The sequence below is a fragment of the Ursus maritimus genome, unplaced genomic scaffold, assembly GCF_017311325.1.
Source record: "Ursus maritimus isolate PB19 unplaced genomic scaffold, ASM1731132v1 scaffold_31, whole genome shotgun sequence".
Classification (NCBI taxonomy): Eukaryota; Metazoa; Chordata; class Mammalia; order Carnivora; family Ursidae; genus Ursus; species Ursus maritimus.
Window position 1 is genome coordinate 18,040,871 of NW_024425675.1, and position 18,972 is coordinate 18,059,842.

Genomic DNA, 18,972 nt, shown 5'->3' on the forward strand with positions numbered 1-18,972 from the left:
ATCCCGCAAAGTTTTAGAGCCCAAAATGGAAGGCAGGTCGCTTTTTTCTTGGACTTTTTGTTTTTTTTCTTTCTTGTGGATCTGTGTGTATCTTCTTTCTTTAGAGTTGGAAAAACCATCTTTTAAGCAAGTCTGAGCTTGTTCCGTTGAAACCTCCATGAGATTGTTTGAAACTGGCGAGCAATCTGCTGGTGCTCTGAAACGTCAAAATAATTGGAGCGGAAAGTTTTTTCCTCTTAGTCGGTAGCGTGTAGAAGACTTTCTGGGTTGCCCGTGGGCACAGGTGGAGTGACGTGCTCCCCGTTTACTGGGACATGGTCTCTCCGTCTTCACATGCTGTTCCCTTTGGTTCCAGTGAGGCGCTGAGCCTCTCCACGCTCCGGACACGCGTTAGCTGTAGAGACGGATCGTTGAGGCGAGGCCCGCGGAGCAGGTCGCCACGCAAAGCTAACCGGCCCTTGTAATGTTTGATCCCGTGACAGTAATCTCATTAGCTCTAACTCGCCGTGCTAATTGCATAACTTTTCTTAATTTGGCGTAACATTTAACAGACAGCGTTACATGAAACCTTCTATTTTCGTGAGCGCTAACATTTCAACCTGTGAAGATAATGCAGTGCTTCACCTTGTAGGAGTGTGGGGATAATTTGGGAACATTTACTGACTGTGTGTGTTTTTTTTTTTTTTTTCTTTTACAGTCTCCTTATCGCACATCACACAACTGGTCCTCAGCCACAACAAGCTAACAAGTGAGTTGACTTTACTGTCGGTTCCGCAGTTTCTGACTTGGAGGTAATATTGTGATACACCGTTGATTCTTTTGTTTCCTTTGAAGATGCTAATGACATGTTATTTGGAGAAACCTAAAATCTTTTTTGGTGACAGTGAGATACACGAGCATATGAGCATATTGTCCTGTATTTTGTACTTTGTTCTGTTTTGTTTTTGTGTGTTTTTTTTTTTTTTTTTTTTTTTTTTTTTTTTTACTTTGCTCTGTTTGGAGAATTCTTTTCTCACGTGTGAACTGAGGGAAGAACATGACATTGCTTCTCAGGAAATGGTTCCTTTCAGGGCTGGTAAGTGCTCCAGTGACCCCAACTGCCAGGTGGATAACAAGTGTTTCATGGGGGGAAAAAAAACTTATTAAAAAAATATTAGGCTAAGAGTTCTTGGCTTTCTCTGTACTTCCTCCCCAAATGGAGAATATTTAAGTGTTGCTCTGTTTCTCTGACGGATGGGAGGGAACCCCCCCCTCCCCCAAATTGTGTAAGTTATGTAAATTGGCATCTACATTTTTCACATTTTTGAGTCTGGTTCCCAAGAAGAATTCTCTGGGGTCTGGGTGGTGTCATGGCATTGTTAACATACAGGAGAACTGATAGTTGTTTTTATGAAAATGCCTCCTGTGAGTGATAATGGGCCATTTTATCCTTAGAGCTGTGACTTTAAAGATTTTAATGACAGGAACCCACTCTCCTTTCTCTTTCCTAATTGACTGTCACTTCTTTGTGCTTGCCGTATTTCCTGCAGACTTGAGTGATTTTCTAATCATGTGGCAAAAATTTGTTAGGGCGCCTTCTGAGTCCCGTGAAATTGAGCCAAATGTCATGTTGAGGGATGTGTCGCGTGAATTTATGTGTGTATGTCCATTATATACAGCTCGAGGCAATGTCACGGAGCTGCTGATTATTGAGAATTAGGAGGGCAGTTAGGGCCCCTTCGTGTGCGGGGAAACAGGCAGATTTAGTTCATGTTTAGCAAAAGCACCTATTTGTAAGGCCAAGGCAAAGTGGCCTGATTGTCACGTTTGAGTAACAGTGGTCACAGAACCTGAAAGTGAAGGCTCCACGTCACATGTGATCATTTTTGTAACAGGTAATGTGCTGCCAGTTTCATGGTTTTTATAGCAAAGGATCCTTTTGTCCACCAAGGCCATAATCCCGGTTTAGAGGGGATTTGCAGTTTGTCTTGAAAGGTGGACAGCATGATCCCTGAATTCCCCAAGATTTTGTGAGCAGAAGTCCCCGAAGCTATTGCCAGTTCATAAAAATACTTAATCGCCAAGCTTGCCCTGGTTGGATTTGCATCAGCAGAGCGAAAAAAGTGTACATTTAAACAGGAAGCAGAACATGCTGCATTCCTATTACATCGTTAATAGGTCTGCTCTTTACAAACAAACAAAACCTTTCAGAGTTTTCAGTCATCGTTTATTTCTTTTTTACATGTCCACAAAGATAGAAGTCTCGGGGATCAGGGGATCAGTTTCTTTCTCCAGGCACATAAACAGGAGATTAATTTAGAGAGGCATAAAAACGGAGTTAAATTGTGGCTGTTACTGAAGAGGTTGGCTGTGAATCAATTCAGACTTCAAATTTCTTCCTTCCCTGTTTTTATTTCTTTTTCTTTTTCTATTTGAGACACTCTTGACCTAATCCAGGAAACTCTAATTAATAGTCTTGGTAACTTCTGTTTCAAGCCCTTGTGAGTCGTGTCAGTGACACTCGATCTGTTCCACTAAGGTCAAATTAGCATCTTTTACTATTTTTCTGGCATTTAAATGAATGACTTCGCTATGGTTTTTCAAGTATTTATAGTAAATATGTCCATTTGATGGAAATATAAATATGCATTAAATGCAAGTGGCGGAGCACACCCTCCTGTCACTTTGTATGGTAATCAGTGTCTTTCACTTTCGGTGGTTTTTAATAGGGCCTGGCTGACAATGCTGCATTAAAACCGGTGGCACTCAGAAGTTAAACCCCTCAGCCCCGCTTTTGTCTTGCAAAAAGTACTTGTGTTTTTCTCTTAGTCCGCCAGTTACACTGTTGTTTGACATTTCCACTTGTGTGCTCCCGGAATGAATGGGAATGAATGGCTAGCCGGCACAGACAGGGACCTTGATTTGGGGACACTGTGGGACTCCACGCACTGGAGTCAGGATCTGCGGAGCCATCCAGACCCTATGGCAACGAGTGGGCTTCCTTTCCCTGCTGTTGGTTTTGACGTGGACACGTCCTCTCAGCCTAGTAGGAGGGAGGCCACAGGAAGCCGGAAGTGGGCAGATGATCCTTCAATTCCCCAAGATTCTGTGAACAGAAATCCTTCAAGCTTCCTCTATTTGAGTTCATAAAAAATATTTCCAAATTGTCAAGCCAGGCGCTATTAGGGGTTTATCATTACTGCAGCAGCACTATTTAAATTTAAACCCCGGGGGATTGGGGCCCTGTGGATGGGGGTGGGGATAGCTGTGCCTGGAACAACTTTCCCAGACGCGTGCGTCTCCCTGAGCTATGTAGACGGAAGGCAGAGCAGCAGACGCATCTTTCCTTCTTCCCTCTGCTCTGATGGGCAGGTGCTAACTGGCAACCCAGCAGAGGTGCTTTCTGGCCCTGGAGGAGTGGTTTCAGAGTAAAGACGGGGTTCTCGCAGAGTCAGGCTGTCCCGTCTGAGACACCATTCGCCCTGAGATAACGCACACATCTGGTGGAAGGTGCGGTTTCCTGATTTTCAGAAGCTGCCCCGATCTGCCCCTCCCCCCCAGCCAGCTTTTCCTCCCCCTGTGCTGCTGCAGACACATTCGTCAGTCTCTCCTCACGCCCAGCCCTGCCTCTGCACCTTGCCTCCTCCCTTCCACTCCTTGCGGCCTCGCCCCCTCCTCCTGTCCTCGAGGCCCCCCAGCTGCCCTGGCCAATGGGAGATCTTTCTTCCCCAAACTCCTATTGTTCATGGACCCTTCACACCTGTGCAGCACGTCCTTGTCCTCCTCCTGCTTTATGTATCCTCGCTCTCTCCAGATAGATCTGAAGCGTTTTTGAAAGTGGGGACCGTTCTTCTTTTTCTTTAACACCAGTTGCCGAGCACAGGTGCTTCTTCCCAGGAATTGTCTACAGAAGGCAGTAACGATTGACAGAAGGGAGCCCTAGATGGCAGGGAGGTCCTGCGAGGAAACAGCTGGCTGGAGGTGAAGCAATCTGTGTAAAAACTGGACCTGTGGGATTAACTGGTAGAGGGACCTGAGTAGATGTGGCCAGCACACACTGCTGTTTCCTACTCAGGGGCTAACGTCACACGTGCTGGACTGAGGGCTCTGAAGAAGCATTACCCTGTGTCCTGGGAACTGATGTCCACGTCGTGTTCCTCGTTCATAGTGAGGAGTGATGTGCTGGGATGGCCCCCCTCAGGTACATCTGAGCATCCACAGGTGGGGACCGCTGGTGTCAGGATGACCCATGGATGCTCCTTCCGCCCAGCGACCCTGATGGGCTCGGCTGAGTGTCCCTTCACCATAAAGCCTCCTTTCGTTCTTCTAGCTGTGACAGCTTCTGTGCCTGTTACTCTTCACTTCAAGTTAGTTTTATATATTTAAGATCCCCCATTATTTACTGATTTCTTCATGCAGTTAATTGCATTATAATTTCCCTGAGGTCAGGAGCCCTGGCTGAAGCTCTTTTGTATCCCACGCCTCCAGCAGTGCCAAGAGCCTGGTGAACATCTCCTTGGCCCTCAGTTAATACAGGTTGATTAATGGGTTGGCAGGTGATGAGTCGTGCGAAGTCAGAGCAGAGATGACCTACCCAGGGGCTTGCTGCTCTCAGTGTTTTGAAAGAAGGGAACATAGCAGTGATTTCAAAGACTGTTTTCCTGTGTGTCTGCCCTCCTGCTCCAGGGCTTGCCTTTGTGATTACTCTGCCTTTTAAGCCAGTGTTTGCTGAGTCTTTTCAGTTGGCTCCGTAAGCTCATACCTGGTTTTTATGGTGGTTTGGGAGTGTTAGCTTTGTAAATGTTTTCCTACTTGTTTTCAGTCTTAGAGAATTTCATTTTGAGACTGTCATTTTAAGGCTTCTCCACTAGAGGTCACTGTTGAGATACATATTTTTTTTCCCTGTGTCTTTTGGCGAAAAGATTAAAAACCGAATTTGTGTTATGAGATTAAATTTTTTGCAAGCTATTCTGCTCTGTCCAGTAGGGTATGTTGCTGTTGCTATTTATGTGGTGCAGTTTGCCATTATTAAGTTAGATCCCTCTAGAAGGATATACATTGTTTTTCTCTTTTGCTCCTATAATTATCATTCTGTCTCACGTACCATTTTTTAGTTTATTACGGCTACTTTCTCAACTTAGAAAGTTTACTTCTTTACATTAGAAGAATTTTATTGCCCTCTGTAGTATTTTGTATTGGGGATATGTAAGATTTTATTCCCGTGGAAGAAAGTTGAAAATATATACGCGTGTAACCAGATTTTAATAAAAAAATAACCATGTAAAACCCAGGGAAATGTGCATTTTGTGAGGACTTACATGGATTCTTTTACTAAATGCCACTGTGAAGGGAAGGATGCTCTGCCTTATGAAATGAATTACACTCTGAGTTGGTGACAATACAGTTTCTAGGCATAATTTTTTAATGCGAAGCTTTTCTTAATTTTAAAAACAATTTTATTTTTACAGCCACACTCACAGATATTGCCAGCACCTTGAATATAACAGTCATGTTTTTCATTTTGTGACCCATGCATTTTGAGGATTAAGCATTCATCATTTTGTGCAAAAAATACGAAGGATATCATTTCGCTTTGTGTGAACGTTGCACAGCCAGCTCTGTGTAAACCTTTCATAAGTGTGGGTCTCTGGATGTAACTGTTCAGTTTTATACTTTGAACTTTGAACTGTCGTATAAAACCTTTTCTTGAGGTTTTAGGAGTTTTGCCTGCAGTTTGAGGCCTTAATGTGACCGTATCTTGTCGTTTAATGTATCGGAAATGGCTAGTCAGGCAGTAAACCTAAGTTTTATGGCAAAGCGTGTTTTATTTTTTTAACAGACTATTTCCCATTAGTTATAGCTTATGTATGAATTCAAAATTACAGTGGACAAGAAATGGTAGGATTTTCTTTTATTAGCGATTTCAGTAATTTATCAAAGAAAATGTTCTAAATATATAGAAATTAATATAATAATTTAGGGGCGCCTGGGTGGCAGAGCGGTTAAGCGTCTGCCTTCGGCTCAGGGCGTGATCCCGGCGTTATGGGATCGAGCCCCACATCAGGCTCCTCCACTATGAGCCTGCTTCTTCCTCTCCCACTCCCCCTGCTTGTGTTCCCTCTCTCGCTGGCTGTCTCTATCCTGTCGAATAAATAAATAAAATCTTTAAAAAAAAAAAGTTAATATAATATTTTAAAATTTTATGTAGATGTATATATATATATATATTTTTTTTTGATGGGATATTTACCATAAATGTTATAAATGAACTAAGGAGCATGTTGCACATGAAAATGTGACATTCTCAAAATATGCATATCTAATTATAATGAAGAAAATTAAGCAGTTTTTTAAAAAGCATAATAAATTAAACCCCTTTCTACAGAGCTCATAGATTGTTGAGATGTATGAGAGAAATAAACTGTTCCAACTCCTAAGAATGACCTTGGCCAGTGTTCAGCACCTTTGTGTTCTACCGTCTCTAGTTCTTCTCTCATAGATTATTTGTCATGCCTTATGCAAAAGTTCCTGTGCATGGCTTGTATGAAATTAAACTGAGGGGAAATATGCAAAGTAAATCATCTCTGTGTCATGAATTTATCTTGTGACAATGTCAAAACAACTTGCTGTTTGCATTTTAAAAGAGTGTAAATGTATCTATAATACAGAGGCTTTGATCAATAGCTTATTTTTTTAATTAGTGCACATTTATCAGTTTGTTACTATGCCACCATTTGAAAGATTGGATTTGAAAAACTATATACATAGTATTTTTGAGTCTGGCAGCTATTAATTAGACAGTATGTATCAGATACCAGTGGTTAGGTTACCATAAAAAAATTTACCCGCAGTTGGGAGTTTGTTATTTTGGTTTAGTAAGGAAACCTGCTAGATCATCTCACGGAAGATTCTGTTGGCCCCATATCCAGAACCAGCAGAGGCCAAGACCAGTGGGTGAAGTTGGAGAAGCTGTCTCTTGATGGTATTGTGTCCTTCGCTCAGAGTCTCTGGCCCACTGATGCAGTGCTACCAACCAAAATCTACCTATTCTAGAATCTCTTTTCTTGGAGTCTTGCTCTGTGCCAAGAGGAAGCTAGCTAAACTGTAGTGTATTAATTCTTCCACAGTATTTTTTATTTATTATTATTTTTTATTTACAGAGGGGAAGAGAGAGGTGGGGGGTTAGGACAGAGGGAGAGAGAATCTTTTTTTTTTTTTTTTTTTAAGATTTTATTTATTTATTCGACAGAGATAGAGACAGCCAGCGAGAGAGGGAACACAAGCAGGGGGAGTGGGAGAGGAAGAAGCAGGCTCATAGTGGAGGAGCCTGATGTGGGGCTCGATGCCTTAACTCTGGGATCACGCCCTGAGCCGAAGGCAGACGCTCAACCGCTGTGCCACCCAGGCGCCCCAGAGGGAGAGAGAATCTTAAGCAGACTCCATGCCCAGTGTGGAGCCAGATGCAGGATTCAGTCCCATGACCCTGAGATCATGACCTGAGCCGAAATCAGAAGAGTTGGATGCTTAACCGATTGCACAAACCAGGCGCTGCCACGGTATATTTATAAATGGAACGACTTTAGTTGGGAGAATTTCAGAATGGTGGCGGGCTTGGAGAGAATGGCGTGGGTTTTTTTTTTAACCTGTCCCTTTCCAAATCATAACTAGCCCCTCTAGGGTAGCTGATCTTTAAAAGTGTTTCTTTTACTATTTATAATACAATTCTCAAACAGAATTGATTTAATAGCAAAAAATGTATATATGAATCATCTGTTGACTATTCTTCCTAAATAATGTGTGTGGTGTGTGGGTGTATGTGTGTGTCCGTTCGTGGGTGTGCTGTGGGGGAGGGTGGGAGAGGATATTCTAAAAGGTGCAGTTCCTCGGTGCATACATTCTTTTGGAGAAGTTAACACTTTGTAACTCACTGGCCTTTTTTAATGGGGTGAAACTGGGTCAGTGATTCCTAGAAAAATGCACATAGGTTTTGAGGATCCTATAAAAACCATCCACGAAGTCTTTAGGGGTGCATATAACCCATATTTAGGAACTCTGGAGTAGGGGAAAGATAACACTGTAGTTGTGGGGTAGATATACTGGTGCTATTTCTTAGAGATGTTGGCTGGAAATTTGTACAAAACTTTAGAAAAGATGACATTCATTGCAATGTGAAATACACTCTTGATAGCTTTTTAAAAACGTTCAAAAGTTCCACCTACTTTAGCTGCTGAAATTTACATTTCGTTAAATAAGAATGTGTAATCTTGAGTGGAATGCATGTGTATTGTTAACCGTAAATATAAAACTTCATTATTTTACCAGCAAAAGTGGGTTTACTTGGGAATAGCAGAGAATTGCACTTTGGGACAAGCAAGCTGTGGCAAAACCATGGGCAAGTCTGGAAAAGAGAGTGGGAGCTTCTTTGTGGAGGAGGGGGTAAGTTGGGATTGCTGTTATAAGCAAAAAGCCCATTGGAATAAAGTGGGAGCTGGAATTATGCTGGCTTTTCATTGGCTAAGTTGTTACTGCCTCTTATTGGCTGGGCTGTTGCTAGGGTGAGGAGGTAAGCCTTTCTTCCTCCTGCAGGGATAGTAAAGTTTCCGTGTACAGCGTCCATTTCTTCCTATTGGGTCCGCAATTGACCACCAGTGGTTGAGCATGAGGGCTCCCTCTGCTGGCCTCCCAAATCCGTTTGAGTGAGGTGTCCCTTTATTAACGTTCACAGTATTTACGTATTTCAGTTTCCATAAAACCTAGGAGATGCTTTATTCCCATTTTAGTTTTTCTTCAGTTTGCCAGTCAGCTTAATAAGACAAAACACTGCGCTTGACCGACCACTAGTTAACAAACTCATCTACTTCCTTTTTAGATGTTTTCGTCTGAACCCTCTTGTCTAATTTTTTGCTATTCCTTTAGCCTTTTTCTCCTGCCCAAATGTACTCTTCTCTGATCACCCGATTCTTACCTGCAGTCCCTGACCCTCTTCAAATCTTGCTCATCCTTCAAAAAGTTGAGAGGAATTCTCCTCTTTCCCCACAAAGCCCACCTGTCCCACCATCTGTAGTATGTGGTAAATCAAGTATTAAGGCCGTCCTGAGTTTAATATTAGACTCTGAAGGGCCAGCCTTACGTATATGATGACTTGAGCATGAAAGGAAGGGCATATTTTGGCGCCCTCCTCTATATCTGGTAGAAGCAACAGGCCTGATGTGGTCAAGTAACCAGAGCTGGAAGGTGGGGGGCTTTTCATGGTGTCCAAGCTTCTGTGCTCACCATCGCCCTGCTGTCTTGTCAAGGACGTACGTGTGCAGTTCACGTATCCCACCCACGTAAATCGAGGAGCTCAGTGGAGGAAGCGTGGCCGTGACGCTTTGCCTGTTCAAACAGAAAAGCAGGGAGAATTCTAAAGGTTAAGAGGCAAAATTGTTATCATAGAGTGGGCGTTCAAAAAGCCCTCTGTGGATTGTGTGGATTTTTCTGGTCCTGGCCATTGACCCCTGGCCCATTTCTTCCTCATGTAATTACTCCCATCCTCAGCATTAAAGTACAAGACGAGGAAAGAAGAGAAGTAACCCAGTGTGGCCTGTGGCTGAAGTCATTCTTTATCGTAAAAGAAGACGTGAATTATTGGCAAAGTGTGTGTGTGTGTGTGTGTGTGTGTGTGTGTGTGTGTGAATTTGACTTCTCTGCTGTCTCTCTCTTCATGCTCATAATCGAGGATTGAGTGTGTGTGTGTATAATACATTATAATGATATTTAAGAGCCTGGGTAGCTCTTTCTAGGACACTGAGCTTGCTATCTGCAGTGATTGAAGTGATTTTTGTTTTTGTTTTTCATGTTCTCCTCTTCCTTCTTACTGTGCCTCAAAACTTCGTAGGCATTTTTTGCAGAGAAGCCTCTGCCCTCTGCTTGCCCTTCACTAGATGTCACTTCCTCCCAGACCATCGAATGTCACTGCCTTTCCTCTTCGTGCTGCTTCTCTGACCCAGCTCCCTGGTTAGGGCTGGTTATTGACATACTGCCTGGCTGCCTGGGTAGGTGCCTCAGCACCCCAGTGTGCTTTCAAAGGTATGTTCCTGAAAGAATGCAGGGTTCAAGACTGTGTGGACCATTCCTCGGTTCTCTCCGGGCTGTTAATAAAAGATTCCGAAATCAAGTAAATTCTGCAGCCTCAGAGGGGCAGAAATCCACGCTTGTCAGCTTTTTGGGAGATTTGTTTGGCCTTGCGTACACATTTTTTATAGCCCAGGGACATATATTTTTGCATGTTTGACTTGATACTGTAAAATCTGCCTTAATGCTTGCTTGTAACTTTTTCCCCTGATTTTTGTGGAATTGATTATTCTCATTGTTGCTGAAAGAGTAGAGTCTTTTTTTTTTTTTTTTTTTTTTTTTTTTTTTTTTTTTGCTTCTTTTCAGTGAATTAAGTCAGGATATTTTTGGTTAGTAAAATTACTTAAGCTGCAGAATCTTAAGGAGGCCCATGATGAGATACAAGAAGTACGTACCTCTAGGTGTGGGTGCTGAGTAAATACTGTTGTTTAACTGATTGTAGCATTGCTCTTGCCATTTATAAAGCTAATAATGTTTTGGGGGACGTTGGCCTTTATTGGGTAGATGTTTAGATTATTTTGGTATTTAATTTTTACCTTGAGGAACATAGAGATCCTTTTAAACGAGAATCTGCTTCACTGTTTCATAAACTTTATGTTTTTAAATAACCCGTAACTACTGTAATTCACTGTTGTAATAGCTGCTTTGGGGGAAATCCCATAAAGTCTGTAAAGCCTTGTTATCATTAGTATACTTTTGAACTTCACGTTCTCGTGCTAAGATAATTAGTTCAGTACCCACCTCGTGTTTTGGGCCAGAAAACAAAAGTCATTAATCACTATAAATACAAATGACCTTTTTTGCATATAAAATTCTGAAGAGCGTAATTATTTGTATGCAGGACTAAAGAGATTCTGCTTTACAGGTAATCATTAAACTGGCATTCAAGACTATGATTCCTAATTTGCTGAAAAAATTGGCATCTATATAATGAGTCTAGACATCACCTCTGTGGAAGGAATAGACTAATGTCTCCAGCGGGTATAATTGAGTATTAAAGGGGCTGTCCTTTTATTCTGACCAGAAATGCCCCAGGTGCATATCTCACATAGTTTCTGTTCTTTTGGCGTCTTCCCACCTGGCCTCACTCGGGCCATAGGGAGACAGTTGTTATCCAGTATTGTTTTCATCCAATATTGGGGCAAAGAAATGTTTGCTTTCACCACACCACTATTTGGATGTATTCTCATGGTTTTCATCCTTTTTCTCATAACTTTGTTGTAGCACTGTATCTTAGGGATCTAATAACTGGCCTCATTGAACGATCTCCTACCTTCCCTTATCCTTTTCTGTTTAAGAAATCTTAGAAAGCAGCAGAAACATACAGAAGTCTGACCAAGCATCTTCATTTGTTATGGCAACCAAGTCTCCTGTTTTTAGTATAAATATGTCAGGTTTGGGCAGGCAGTGCTGATTTTTTTTTGCTTTACCTTATCCCATATGGTGGTGTCTTCACATGTTGTGTGGCCCGTGGGTCAGTAGCACTGAGGTGTGTCTGGAAATGGGCACGAGATTGTAGCGTTTCACCCATTGCCAGGCGGGCAGCGTGCCCACCGCTGGGCCATGATCTCATGTTCGCCCTTGCCATGGGCAGTGGTTCCCAGTAGGTACCCACTCTGAGTCTCCCTCTTCGTCCACTTGGGGCGGTTTGCAGTCCCTCCCCGGTTTCCCACGATGGAGGCAATGGCTGAACCATGAGTTCAGTTTTTCAAAGAGGCACCCAGGCAGCATCCCCTTGGCCTTCATGCCTTAGCCTGGCGCCTCCTCTTTGCAGGCATCTCCGGATTTAAAAAAATCCAGTCTGGAAGCTTTTGCAAAACAGTTAGGCACAGCGTAGTTCTGACTACTCAGAAGTTTGGTGGAGGTGGTGGGTAGGGTTCACGACTCCGGATTTCATGCCCGTGCTTATGAGGAAAACCTACATGTGTTGCGAGCAGCTTCTGGCTTCCCGGCAGCCGTGGGTGGTAACGTGGTGCATGGTCTCTTACTGCCCTTTTGTCGCTGAAGAGGACCTGGCTGTCGGTGCGAACCATATGGCTCCAAAGACCAATGCGTGACCCGCCGGCCTTTCCGTAGGCTGCACGCCGCCGAGCGCCAGTCCTTATGTTTTGCAGGGTGCCTGATGCTACTCGCAGAGCCTGTCTTCGCGATTTTGTTTCTTTGCCTCGGGCCACGAGATGCTTTTGCTCGAGAAGCCCCCAGATCGGCTGCATCCCAGCTGGTCTCTCTGTGCTGTCACGGCCACCCAGCATCTTCCATTTACTTCTCGCTGTTTCAACGGCCAGAAGCATAGCAAGGGGCATCTCTTCATGGGACCACCCTTGGTCACGATGAAGTTGCTGCTAAGTGACTCAATTCGATGAACTAGGGAATTCAGGACTTTTTCTCCTTGAACGTTGTTCATACTACTCCGAACTCATTTCGCCGTAAGGATCTGTGTGGGTATAATGGGACCAAACGAGCGTTTGTCCCTCCAGTGCACATCCAGCCAGTAAAAGCTGACACCGAGCTTTTGCAGCGCAGGAAGATAAGCTGTCTGTTGGTGTGCAGCCACCCAGGAGAACGGGGGGCTAATGCCCCAAAGCCCCAGATTCCCCAGTAGCTGACAGGTGAGGACTTTTAAGGGCAAGATTTGGGGCAGGGGTCTTCTGAGAAGGTGGAGGCTGGTGATTGGAGGCCCATGAGGTCATGGTAACAGATATGCTTAGTTACACCTAATGCCTCTTCATCTGGTCCTGTGGAGGGGTGTTCCATCTCGAAATTGGAATCTGAAAAAAAAAATCTCTCTCTCCATGTTAGAGATTTCATTCGTATTTGGTGTTGATGTGTTGAGGGTGCTTATGTGCTGATTAGCTGCCTGTGTGAGCTCTAACTATGTTAGCTTGAATGATAAGCAAAAATTCCTACCTCTTGGGCCTGGGTCTGTGTGTACTCGGGCCAGCTCAGCCGTGCCCGGGGACGGTGTGACCTGTCGCGTTCGTTCGTTCATCTGAACTAATGAGACGGATGCCAGCTGCATGGGGAAGCAGTTGACGGGAAATGGTTGGATTGCAGGCCCCAGGTTGGGTGGAAGCTATTCAGAGTTCTTTTTTGGTTTTGTTGTTGTTTTTTGCCACTTTTCATCAACCCCAAGTCTCAACTTGTTGAAGTGACAGAGAAGACTTAATTTGGGTAATCTTGCTCAGCATTATTGTGTGGGGTAACGGGCATATAAATTGGACTCACGACTTTGATGTCATCAGTAAATTAAGTTTTCTGCACCAAAGTGGTCTCTGGACCAGCAGCATCAGTATCCACTGGGAACTTGGAAATGCAGAAGCTCGGGCCCCATCCTAAACCTACTGAATCAAAAACTCTGAGGTGTGCGTCCCCCCCAATCTGTGTTTTAACAAGCCTTCCAGTAATTCTGATGTACTCGAAAGTTTGTGACTCCCTGACCTAGAGCAGCACGATCGAGAACTTTCTGCAGTGAAGGGAATGTTTTCTATCTGTGTTATCCAATATGGTAGCCACTAAACACTTGAAATGTGGCTTGTGTGACCAAGAAACTGAATTATTAATTTTACTTAATTTCAAGTAATCTAGATTTAAATTTACTTCTTTTTTCTTTTTTTTCTGTCTTAACTCTTTCCTGTAGTTCCCTCACCATGCCCCCATCCTCCACCTCTGGTAATCATAAATCTGATCTCTTTTCCTATGAGTGTGTGTGTGTGTGTGTGTGTATGTATGTCTGTGTCTGTATCTATATGTTTTAAGCCTCTACATATAAATAGGATTTTACATGGCTTGTCTTTTTCTGTCTTATTTCACTTAGCATAATGCCTTCAGGGTCCACCCCTATTTTGCAAATAGGGTTTCCCTTTTTATGGCTGAGTAATATTCCACTGTATATACATAAACTACATTCTCCTTGTCCATCCATCTGTTGGTGGACACTTAACACCACTTCTGGTGTCTTTGCTGTTGTGACTAATGCTGCAGTGAACATGGGTGCAGATATTTCTTGCAGACAGTGGTTTCATTTCCTTTGGGTATGTACCCAGAAGTGGAATTGCTGGGTCATATGGTAGTTCTAGTTTTAATTTTTCTGAGGAACCACCATACAATTTTTCATGGCGACTGCACGTTGGACAGGCCAGCGCCAGAGCAGACCCTGCTACTTATCATTGTGTGGATAAACGAATAGGTGTTTAAAAATAAGTTCTTGGTTGTTCAAGTGTGAATTTGATATCCCAGGACAAAATGCTCCTGAAGTGAAGGTGCCGTTGCTGTAAGAATCGTTTACTGATGTTCTGTTGGGGGAGGCAGGCGACGGTCGCTGGTTACTGGGTCGGTTGTTTCTTACAGCCGGAGCGCTCTGGTCTGTCCCGTGTGTCCAGCGAGTGCGTGCTGAGGCTTCCCGCTGGAGGGAGCTGCTTTCCAAGGGCTGTTAATGTAGGAGATTAGCCAAGTCCCCTTCTAGCCCAGACTCAGGAGCCTGCCCAGGGATTGCGCTTCTTGTTGTGGGACTGTCCCCAAACTGCAGGGGCTGATTGCTAAGTCTGGCTGGCACACGCTTCTCCCACGAAACTAGAATCACGTTCAGGCTCTAGAGGTGGGAGGCCTTGAAGGCAAAGAGGGTCCTGTGGGGCACATCAGTCTGAATTGTTGTAGCTGCCAGGAGATAACGTGAGACCAGTGTCTGCCCAGAGCTCCAGGGGTGGCAGGACCCCATCTCTGTCACCTCTGCTCTGGACCGAGAGGGCTCCCAGCGGTCATCTGATCCTGCGACAAAAGCAGAATGTGGCATTTAGGAGCCAGAGGACACCTGAGAGTGATTGGGGACCTTTCTCTCAACTGTAGCAACCAGAGTGTCAAAATTAAAGCAGTCGTTTTTGACAGAAAATGATACTAAATTCTCTGTCATAAGCAAAGTTCTACATGACTGAGCTTCCTAATTGAGGGCCCCATTTGTTGCATTATTTAAATCCATATCATTGATTTTCGTCATCCAGCTCTTTTGAGAATCATAGAATGCTAAAGGCAGGTGGGAGAGGACTTTGAAAGGGTCCTCGTGCAGCCCAGACTCCTGTGTTCACACGTCACGCTGCCCCCGTTTCCCTTGCGAGCTCGGCTCCTGGTTGTCTGTAGACTGTGTGGATGTATACAGCTGGGGTCACAGTCACAAACGGGACAGATTGATGAAAAGGAATGTTGCCAAGGCGTAATGAGGAATATCTTGAGGCTGACTGTTCAGTTATGTTTTAAAATACTTCATGCAAATGCGTCATGTGGAGATCTTTGAAAAATTTCACCAGTCCTCTGACTGGGGACGTACTGCTCCCGTTTTTTCCGTAACAGCTGAATTTGTTCATGTCACATCTGTATATAATTTCATTATTGCACAGCTTATCTTACTAACTGGTTCTTTCTTTTCTTATGGACAGTTTTATTAGAATTAGTTTGTTTTCCAAACACTAGACCTGTGTTCCCTTTATCGACTCTGATACTCCTTCTTCTGTAACTCACTTTGTTTAAATAGCTTGCCTTTCTTACTTTCTCCCAGAAGTATTGAAATGCTCAGTGTTAGAAGTGGGGCTCTGTACACATCACAGGCGTTCTCTAAATATTGGTTGAAAGAGTGAATGTTATCCCATCCAGTCAGGTCTGAATGTTAATTTCTTCTGATTTTTACTATGGTCTGGTAGGGGGAGTTCAGTAGTTGAGAGAGAATATGAGCTGTGTAATATTTTTCCCCTGTAGCTTGAATGGAGTCTTAAACACAAAATTCACATGCATACGAAACGCTGGGAGAGGTTTAGTAAATTGAATGTAGGGTTATTGTTTGTGTCCACAAAACAAAGCCCTAAATCACATTTAGCATAATTTGTGGTCTTAAATTGGACTGATTTAGCAAGGAGAGTGAAATAATCTCTCATCCTGTCAAAAAGGCGATACCTTCAGACCAGCATTTAATTGCATTGGCAAAGTAACTTTGGGAAAGCAGCCGTAATTCTGGCTGCATTTTTCTTGGTTTGTGGCTAAATTGAGATCATCATTTTCTCCTGGTTGCAGTAACTTTCCTTATTGCTCTTCAGAGTAATCAGATGAATGCCGTGAGAGTAGTTTAGTGGGCTGGAGGGTGAACGGGGGGAAGAGGGTGAGGCCCCCCGAGGAGGCCGGTCGTCATCTCTAGAGCTGTGCCTCATACACTTCCAGTTCCACGGGGAGAACAGGTAAGCTGACAGCACCCAGAGACTCAGCAGACAGGAGGAATTTCTTTGTGCTCATTTACTCCTCATGAATACTGCTCATTCGCTGGAGAGTGTGTTACTGACTGCACACCTAGCAGTGTGCTTTTAAGGCCAAATCGTACAGCTAGGGCTCATATGCAGTCGGGTTGGTGTCCAAAAGTACAGTTTCTGGAGGTGATTTCCAGCTGCCTCAATTTTCCCATTAAAACCTGTCCTTTTATCTCCAGCCCCCGACCCGCCACTTCAGTAACTAATCCATGCCTTGCTCATCTTCCATCTGGACCATTGCCACCTCCCAAGTGCTGAATCCAGACTGATTCATATTCTTCACAATCCCTTCCTCCGGTGAAAGCATTTCCCTTGCCTTTTTTACCAAGCCTTCTTCCCTCTAAAAGAAGCCAGGTCACCGATGCCCTAGACATTTTATAAGGTAAAATTGAGGGCTCAGAACTGTAATGAACAGCGTGCCTCTCCTCTTTACTTTTGTTCCGCTGGGAGTTCTACACTGTAGCTCTTGCAGTGGCTACTCCTGACATAGTTTCGATGTCGGTTTGGAATTTGACGCATACCTGTGTAGTGGCTCGAAGCAAAAGTTTTTTCCAGTCTTCTGGAGCACCCGCCCCCCCCCCCCCCCCGAGGGTGCCGTTGGGACAGGAAGTAAATGTACTGACATAAGACATGACACTTCCTTGTGTTGGACCCAAGGCCCATGTCAGTGGTGTCCGTAGCCTGGGTCATCTTGGTGTGAGAGTTTACATGAACCATGGACAAGCTGATGGCCAATGTTTGTAGAAGACTAACTCAGAGACGGGGACAGATAAAGTATCATCTGTTGGGAGTCTCTCTGCAACCAATGGACAGTTAGTACTTTGGAGGTAACGATGCCTTTGGCTTTTACGTTGGTATTTGCAAGCATATACTTCAGGGAAGGAAGACTCTTTTAGGCCCTCACTGGTTTATTTTAACCTTTGGTCTGTATGCTGGTATTCATACCATGCTGCTGAGTTGGTTTTTCATATTTCTGTGTAATAACAGTGCATTGATCTGTTGCTAATCTGATGTAAAGTGTGTGTGTGTGTGTGTATTGATCAAAGTGTAAAGGCCAGAAGCCAAAATCATAAATGAGATAGGTTGAATATTTAATCATTTAAGGTTGAACTTATATTGTGATTTAGTGCAGTGTTAAGAGAACAGCTCTTCAGATATCCGACTATTGAAACAGCTTGATGAATGTATCACCCGGGAAAGATCTGGAGTTTGCAGTCTTTCTTCTGGTGGAGGTGCAAAAAAAACCCAAAATAAAAACAAAAAGAAACCAAAAAAAAAAAAAACAAAACACTTCCCCCCCCCAAACCCCCCAAAACCCAAAGGAAGCAAACAGTCATACTTATGAGACGTTGTATGACAATTACAAAAGCATTTGTGCTTGGAAATACTCCCTCACAGGCTGTTTATGGCACTCTGAAATTCTCTTTTGCACTTTGAAGGAACATTTTCATTTCTACTGAGTTACCAACCTAAGAAAAACCTACAAAAAAAAAAATAAGACATAGATGTGAATCAGATGGTCATATTCGAGCTTCATCTCTCTTTCCTGAGAAAGAAAAACAAAATGTGTTGCTGGCATTCCTTGCGAGGAGCGGGGCTCCGTATTCACACTCAGCAATTTTGTGTCCGTAGCGGTGCCAGCAAACATAGCAGAACTGAAGAATCTGGAAGTGCTCAACTTCTTTAATAACCAGATTGAGGAGCTGCCCACACAGATCAGCAGCCTGCAGAAGCTCAAACACCTGAACTTGGGGTGAGTATGGGTGGAAGAGGAAGGAAGGGGGGGAGAGGGAGGGAAGGGGGGGCAGACTGTGGGCGTAGGAGGACCACGTACACTGTCACCAAGGGGGGGACTGGCCTCCAGTTTCTTTTGGTGTTGCAGGTTTTTAACAAAAGTTTTATTGTTTTAATACCTATTTTCAGTGGCCTACATTAGTGCGTATCTGAGAAGTCATTGAAAAGCTAATCGTCGGTACCATAAGGGAGTCTTTTTTTTTTTTAAATCATATTTTGTTTCCAACAAAATTTTATTTCGGTTAACATGGACCGGGAAGGGACTTATTTGCATAGCATTAACTGTTCGGACCAGTTGTAATCGGGTTGCTCTTTCACTCTGTATTAAGTAGAAGTCGTTTACAAAAGTGCCTTCCTTCTATGGAGGGGGGGAGGGTGCATTTCTGAACACTGCCTCATTGACTCTTACAGTTCTTTCATATAGTCCAGAGGTTAGACTCCTCTGTCTTTCTTTATGCGGAGGTGAAGAGAGGAGGTTTGATTGAGCTGAGGTGGCAGAACCAGGCAGCAGCGAATAATAATAATAATAGCATCTATTACTTTATAGTTTTCAAAGTCCTCATGCCAGTGTTTGACCCTCTGAACGATTGTGGGGGAGGGCGGGCAGTACTGCTTTCATTTCGTGGAGAGGAGGTCAAGAGCTTTCTGAGAGCTTCAGTTGACTCGTTTCTGGTGCCCCTGAGCTTCGTGACTGAGCTAGGTGGAGAACCCTGTTATCCAGGTCCACGCCCTTCCATCAGACACCCCAGATGCCACCAGAACTTGGCTCCCGAATTCCAGCTCCACAGTTGTAGCTGTCGGACGA

General features: G+C 43.8%; 1 protein-coding gene across 4 annotated transcripts in view; it reads left to right on the top strand.

Annotated features, from left to right (window-relative positions):
• Positions 1-18,972, top strand: part of RSU1 (Ras suppressor protein 1) — a 185,563-nt gene that overhangs the window by 33,872 nt on the left and 132,719 nt on the right. For 3 of the 4 annotated variants that reach the window (XM_040645367.1, XM_040645365.1, XM_008692036.2), the window contains 2 exons: positions 698-748; positions 18,006-18,126. In XM_040645367.1, the coding sequence (XP_040501301.1) occupies positions 698-748; positions 18,006-18,126 (172 nt within the window). The remainder of the gene's footprint in view (positions 1-697; positions 749-18,005; positions 18,127-18,972) is intronic. The other variant, XM_040645366.1, reaches the window with a different exon arrangement.